The sequence below is a fragment of the Nannospalax galili genome, unplaced genomic scaffold, assembly GCF_000622305.1.
Source record: "Nannospalax galili isolate Female #2095 unplaced genomic scaffold, S.galili_v1.0 scaffold664, whole genome shotgun sequence".
In the NCBI taxonomy this organism is placed as follows: domain Eukaryota; kingdom Metazoa; phylum Chordata; class Mammalia; order Rodentia; family Spalacidae; genus Nannospalax; species Nannospalax galili.
Genome location: NW_008354274.1, coordinates 5,919,433 through 5,925,935, shown reverse-complemented (window position 1 = coordinate 5,925,935; position 6,503 = coordinate 5,919,433). Strand labels below are relative to the sequence as shown.

Below are 6,503 nucleotides of genomic sequence, written 5' to 3'. Positions count from 1 at the left end.
CCTCCTCCTCCTCCTCCTCCTCCTTCTCATCCTCCTCCACCTCTCCAGTGGACAACTTTTTCCTCAGCCTGAATACCCAAGGACACCTGTGTAGGGCTGGGTGCAAGCCTCCACCCTGTGCCCTCATCCCATCTCAGGAGCCAGCAGGCCCACCCGCCCTCACTCTCCGGCCCATGCAGACCCCCCGAACTGCCCAGGAGGAAGGAGCAAGGGGCATGCAGCCCCACATGCCTGGCACCTGCCGCTGGGCCAGCCGCCAATGTTTCCTCCTGCGCATTCCCACTGCTCCCTGCCCCTGGACATTCCTTTCTAGGGGAGCCACGAGAAAGGCAACACTCCCTTTCCACCAAGGGCAGCGGTTGTGGCCTGGGGTCGCTGAGGGATCTGTCCTGGAGGTGGGTGTGTGTGGGGCGGCAAGTGCCAGGCTCCAGCCCAGGTGTCAGGTTGGCAGGGTCCGTCCGCCACCCTTTGGCCTCGGGAACAAATCCTCCTTCTCCCTACCGGATATCCAGCCTCCACCCCCTCCCCAATCCCCAGGCCGTGAGAGCCGGCGGGGTTGGGATGGACAGCTCCCGGTGGGCGCTGAACAGCTGGTCCCCTGTGATAGGGCTGCTGCTGGGCCCCTGCCGGTCCCCAGGGCACAGGCGAACAGGGATGAGTCCCGCCCGGTCCCTGCTCGCTGAGATGAGGACGGGCTGCGGTCAGGGTGCAGCTGGAGAAGGAAACAGGAGCGGGCTTCTGGATGGGTCTGGGAGGACGGTGCTGGTCTGACCTCAGAAGAGGAGAGGGGCCCGGGCCTGCCGGGCCGGAGTGGGAGTCAGCCAGGCGCTGTCAAGAAGACCCTGCGCCCCCTTCCCGCTCTCAGACCTCACACCTCACCCAAGGAAGCACGGAGGCAGGCACTGCCTGGGCATTTTGGACGATCGGCCCCATGAGCCGCCCGGCCCGCAGTTACCCACGGCCCCTGGGTCCCTGACATAAGGGCTTCAGGGGGCGGCGGGCCTCCCCTACCCGCACAGACCCTAGGCTGCAGGGCACCCAGCAGTCTGTGGGCGAAGAGGACAGCGGTGTCCTGAGCTCTTAAGTGTGTGTGAGTTGGGCAGGAGGAGAAGTGAGGGTGGGGGGAGCGGCCGAGCCCAGTGCAGAGGAGGCGAGCTGAAGAGGGTGAGGGGATCTTGTGTGGGGACGGAGGGGAGTGCAGTTGTATCTTGGGGCGCTGACCAGGCAGGGTGCAAAAGGGAGAGATCGGGTGCGAGGCGCAAAAGCCTACAGCACCCGGTATTCCCAGGCGGTCTCCCATCCAAGTACTAACCAGGCCCGACCCTGCTTAGCTTCCGAGATCAGACTCGAGATCGGGGGCTTTCAGGGTGGTATGGCCGTAGATGCCTGGTCTGGCTCCCAGCTGCCCCAAGAGCTTGCAGGGCGGCTGCGGCGGCAGCGAGGACCAGAGGGACACATTGCAAGGGCCACAGGCCCTAGCCTGCTTGGCTTCCCAAATCGGACCGCTTCGGGAGCCTTACCGGAGGCCTGCTAGGCACTGCACCTCCCTTCTCCGAGCTTCTGACCTGTGTCTAACCCCAGCGCAGCCAACGCCTGGCGGGGCACCCACGCCCTGCTGCCCTACCGCCGGCCAATGCCTCTGCCCAGCCCCGACCGACACAGGTGTCTCTCCGCCCTGGCCACCCCACCGCCCCTCCCCCCACTCCGCACCCCCAGTGCCGCCCAGCGCAGCCAAGTCCACAGGCCTCCTCGGCCGGCCGGTGGGGCGGAGCGAGGGCTTTGTGACCTCATCGCCAGCCTTCAGTTCACAGGCACCTACCTCCTCTCCGCATCCTCAGCAGCCAGGGCAACTGGGCCCAGGCTGCCTCCCCCCACACACACCCCAATCCCCACCACCCCACTGTTTCTCTTCCTCTGTCTCCTTGTCTGCTCTGTCCTCTCTCTGTCTTTTCCTGGGGACTTGTCATTGCTTCCCTTTTACTTCCACCTCCTTTAGGCTTCCCAGTTGGTGGGTGAGATGGGCCTAAACTCTCACACCTCAGGGTGCCTCCTAGGGGATGGCCTGCATCTCTTCCTGGACCCCAACTCATCCACCTGCGTGGGGCCTGTTGGCAACAAGCCACTGCTTTGCCCTCCCACCTTACTCCCCACGGGACTGGGCTGGCACTGCCTTTCCTCAAGGGATAGGCCCTCACATGGAACACTGTCCTCTCTCTGGGTTGCCCACCAGGGTCTGGGGTCCCCTTTGCGGGGAGTGGCCCCCAGGGCTGGGCCACAAGCCGAGGTTTGGCTACCCTGTTCCAGTTTCTTTCTCTATTGCTCTGGCAAATTACTCTGACCCATACCAACTTGGGGAGGAGAGAGTTCTATCGGCTTCCGTGTCCTGAAAAACCAATGGTCGGGGAGCCCAAGGTAGGAACTCAGGGCAGGATGCTGCAGGGAGGACCTGCAGCACTGGCCATGGAGGGAGTCCTCTCTCTGGGTTGCCCACCAGGGTCTGGGGTCCCCTTTGCGGGTAGTGGCCCCCAGGGCTGGGAGACGGGCGGAGGGTTGGCTGGCCTGTGTCAGTTTCTTTCTCTCTTGCTGTGCGAAATTACTCTGACCCATACCAACTTGAGGAGGAAAGGGTTACGTTGGCTTCCATGTCCTGAACAACCCATGGTCGGGGAGCCCAAGGCAGGAACTCAGGGGAGGATTCTGTGAGGAGGACCTGCAGCACTGGCCATTGAGGGGGTTATTTTTTGTTCCTTTTTTTTTCCTGGCTTTTCCGTTTCAGCCTTTCAACATTCTAACACTTATTTTCTATTTTACCAGAAGCCAGAAAACAGAAAGATTTGCGATGACCAATGTTTTCTTCCAGAAATGTAAAGCCTTATCACCGAATTGCTAAAAGCTCCATTTTACAAAGGTATATCTGGATAATCAGAACAGAAAAGTCTTTTTGGCATTTCAAAACGTGTTCGGTAAGAATACATGCGGAAGAGTAAAGTTTTTTAACACAAAAGATACTTCCAGTTTCCTTTTAAGGGCAGTTTCTGTTAGAGTCCATGATTGTCTGGCGGCCAAAGAAAATGAAATGCTCTGGTAGGAAGAAGCTTATTCAACATACACAGGAACGAGCCCATTCCGATTAACTTTGCTGTAGTGTATCTCCTTTGCGGTTGACATCAAACCATTTTCTTAGACCACATAGGCCGAGGTGCCCGGGTGTTGGCACTACCCTCAAAGAGCTGGACACTCCCACATCACTCAATCAAGAAGATGCCCTAAAAACGTGGCCAAAGGCCAGTCCAATGGAAGCCGTTCCCCAATGGAGGCTCCATGAACCCAGCTGTGTCAAGCTGACACAGAAGAGATCCAGCACAGGCCCCACCCTCCTGGATCCCATCCACCAATCACCCTCCAAGGAGACCTCCTCCTCCTCCTCCTCCTCCTCCTCTCACCAGGACAACATTTTCCTCAGTCTGAATCCACAGGGACACCTGTATAGGGGTGGGTGGACGCCTCCACCATGTCCCCTCATCCCTTCTCAGGAGCCAGCAGGGCGACCCCACCCTCAGTTCCCGGGCCATGCAGAGACCTGAACTGCCCAGGAGGAAGGAGTAAGGGGCATCCATCCCCACATCCCTGGGACCTGCCACTGGACCAGACGCCAATGCTTCCTCCTGTGCATTCCCACAGATCCCTGCCCCTGGACATTCCTTTCTAGGGGAGCCAGGAGAAACTCAACACTCCCTTTCCTCCTAGGGTAGTAGTTGTGGCCTGGGGTCGCTGAGGGATCAGTCCTGGGGGTGGCTGGGTGTGGGGCGGCAAGTGCCAGGCTCCAGCCCAGGTGTCAGGTTGGCAGGGTCCGCCACCCTTTGGGCTCAGGAACAAATCCTCCTGCTCCCTACCGGATATCCAGCCCCCACCCCCTCCCCAATCCCCAGGCCGCGAGAGCCCGCGGGGTTGGGATGGACAGCTCCCGGTGGGTGCTGAACAGCTGGTCCCATGTGATAGGTCTGCTGCTGGGCCCCTGCCGGTCCCCAGGGCACAGGCGGACAGGGATGAATCCCGCAAGGTCCCTGGTCGCTGAGATGAGGACGGGCTGGGGTCAGGGTGCAGCTAGAGAGGGAAACAGGAGCGGGCTTCTGGATGGGTCTGGGAGGATGGTGCTGGTCTGACCTCAGAAGAGGAGAGGGGCCCTGCCGGGCCGGAGTGGGAGTCAGCCAGGCGCTGTCAAGAAGACCCTGCGCCCACTTCCCGCCTCCAGACCTCACACCTCACCCAAGGAAGCACGGAGGCAGGCACTGCCTGGGCATTTTGGACGATCCGCCCCATGAGCCGCTCGGCCCGCAGTTACCCACAGCCCCTGGGCCCCTGGAATCCCCAGGCCGCGAGAGCCCGCGGGGTTGGGATGGACAGCTCCCGGTGGGCGCTGAACAGCTGGTCCCATGTGATAGTCAGCTGCTGGGCCCCTGCCGGTCCCCAGGGCACAGGCGGACAGGGATGAATCCCGCAAGGTCCCTAATCCCCAGGCCGCGAGAGCCCGCGGGGTTGGGATGGACAGCTCCCGGTGGGTGCTGAACAGCTGGTCCCATGTGATAGGTCTGCTGCTGGGCCCCTGCCGGTCCCCAGGGCACAGGCGGACAGGAATGAGTCCCGCCCGTCCCCCGGTCGCTGAGATGAGGACGGGCTGGGGTCAGGGTGCAGCTAGAGAGGGAAACAGTAGCGGGCTTTGGATGGGTCTGGGAGGATGGTGCTGGTCTGACCTCAGAAGAGGAGAGGGGCCCTGCCGGGCCGGAGTGGGAGTCAGCCAGGCGCTGTCAAGAAGACCCTGCGCCCCCTTCCCGCTCCCAGACCTCACACCTCACCCAAGGAAGCACGGAGGCAGGCACTGCCTGGGCATTTTGGACGATCCGCCCCATGAGCCGCCCGGCCCGCAGTTACCCACGGCCCCTGGGTCCCTGACATAAGGGCTTCAGGGGGCGGCGGGCCTCCCCTACCCGCACAGACCCTAGGCTGCAGGGCACCGAGCAGTCTGTGGGCGTAGAGGACAACGGGTCCCTGAGCTCTAAAGTGTGTGTGAGTTGGGCGGGAGAAGAAGTGAGTGTCGGGGGAGCGCCGGAGCCGGTGCAGAGAAGCCGATCTAACCAGGGTGAGGGGATCTTGTTGGGGACGGAGGGGAGTGCAGTTGTATCTTGGGGCGCTGACCAGGCAGGGTGCAAAAGGGAGAGATCGGGTGCGAGGCGCAAAAGCCTACAACACCCGGTATTCCCAGGCGGTCTCCCATCCAAGTACTAACCAGGCCCGACCCTGCTTAGCTTCCAAGATCAGACGAGATCTGGCGCGTTCAGGGTGGTATGGCCGTAGACGCCTGGCCCCGCTCCTAGCGGACCCAAGAGCCTGCAGCGGGGTGGCGCAGCGGGTGCCAGAGGGACACAGTGCAAGGGCCACAGGCCCTAGACTGCTTGGCTTCCCAAATCGGACCGCATCGGGAGCCTTTGCGGAGGCCTGCTAGCTACCTCACCGCACTTCTCGGAGCTTCTGTCCTGTGTCTAATCCCAGCGCCGCCAGCGCCTGGCGGGGCAACGAAGCGCTGCTGCCCTACCTTCGGCCAGTGTCTCTGCCCTGCCCACACCGCCACACGAGTGTCTCGGCAATGACGACCCCACCGCCCTTCCCGCAACTCCTAAACCCCAGCGCCGCCCAGCGCAGCCAAGTCCACAGGCCTCCTCGGCCGGCCGGTGGGGCGGAGAGAGGGCTTTGTGACCTCATCGCCAGCCTTCAGTTCACAGGCACCTACCTCCTCTCCGCATCCTCAGCAGCCAGGGCAACTGGGCCCAGGCTGCCTCCCCGCACACACACCCCAATCCCCACCACCCCACTGTTTCTCTTCCTCTGTCTCCTTGTCTGCCTCTTTCCTCTCTCTGTCTTTTCCTGGGGAGTTGTCATTGCTTCCCTTTTACTTCCACCTCCTTTAGGCTTCCCAGTTGGTGGGTAAGATGGGCCTAAACTCTCACACCTCAGGGTGCCTCCTAGGGGAAGGCCTGCATCTCTTCCTGGACCCCAACTCATCCACCTGCGTGGGGCCTGTTGGCAACAAGCCACTGCTTTGCCCTCCCACCTTACTCCCCACGGGACTGGGCTGGCACTGCCTTTCCACAAGGGATAGGCCCTCACATGGAACACTGTCCTCTCTCTGGGCGGCCCACCAGGGTCTGGGGTCCCCTTTGCGGGGAGTGGCCCCCAGGGCTGGGCCACAGGCCGAGGTTTGGCTGCCCTGTTCCAGTCTCTTTCTCTATTGCTCTGGCAAAGTACTCTGACCATACCAACTTGGGGAGGAGAGAGTTTTGTTGGCTTCCGTGTCCTGAACAACCCATGGTAGGGGAGCCCAAGGTAGGAACTCAGGGCAGGATCCTGCAGGGAGGACCTGGAGCACTGGCCATGGAGGGAGGCTCCTGACTGGCTTGCTCCTCTGGCCCTGGCTCAGCCTACTCCTTTTTTTTTTTTTTAATTTAATT

The 6,503-nt window shown here is 61.6% G+C and overlaps 1 protein-coding gene and 2 non-coding genes across 3 annotated transcripts in view; all 3 read right to left on the bottom strand.

Moving 5' to 3' along the window:
• Positions 1 to 12: 12 nt before the first annotated feature.
• The window catches only part of LOC115067411 (twist-related protein 1-like), a 9,051-nt gene continuing 2,560 nt past the window's right edge, over positions 13 to 6,503 (bottom strand). The window contains exon 2 of the mRNA XM_029555178.1: positions 13 to 797. Coding sequence (XP_029411038.1) covers positions 440 to 797 — 358 coding nt within the window. The 3' untranslated portion in view covers positions 13 to 439. The remainder of the gene's footprint in view (positions 798 to 6,503) is intronic.
• On the bottom strand, positions 1,264 to 1,384 carry LOC115067420. The gene has a single exon (XR_003846845.1). It is a non-coding gene; the product is annotated as a 5S ribosomal RNA (ribosomal RNA).
• LOC115067419 lies at positions 5,236 to 5,354 on the bottom strand. Its single transcript, XR_003846844.1, has one exon. It is a non-coding gene; the product is annotated as a 5S ribosomal RNA (ribosomal RNA).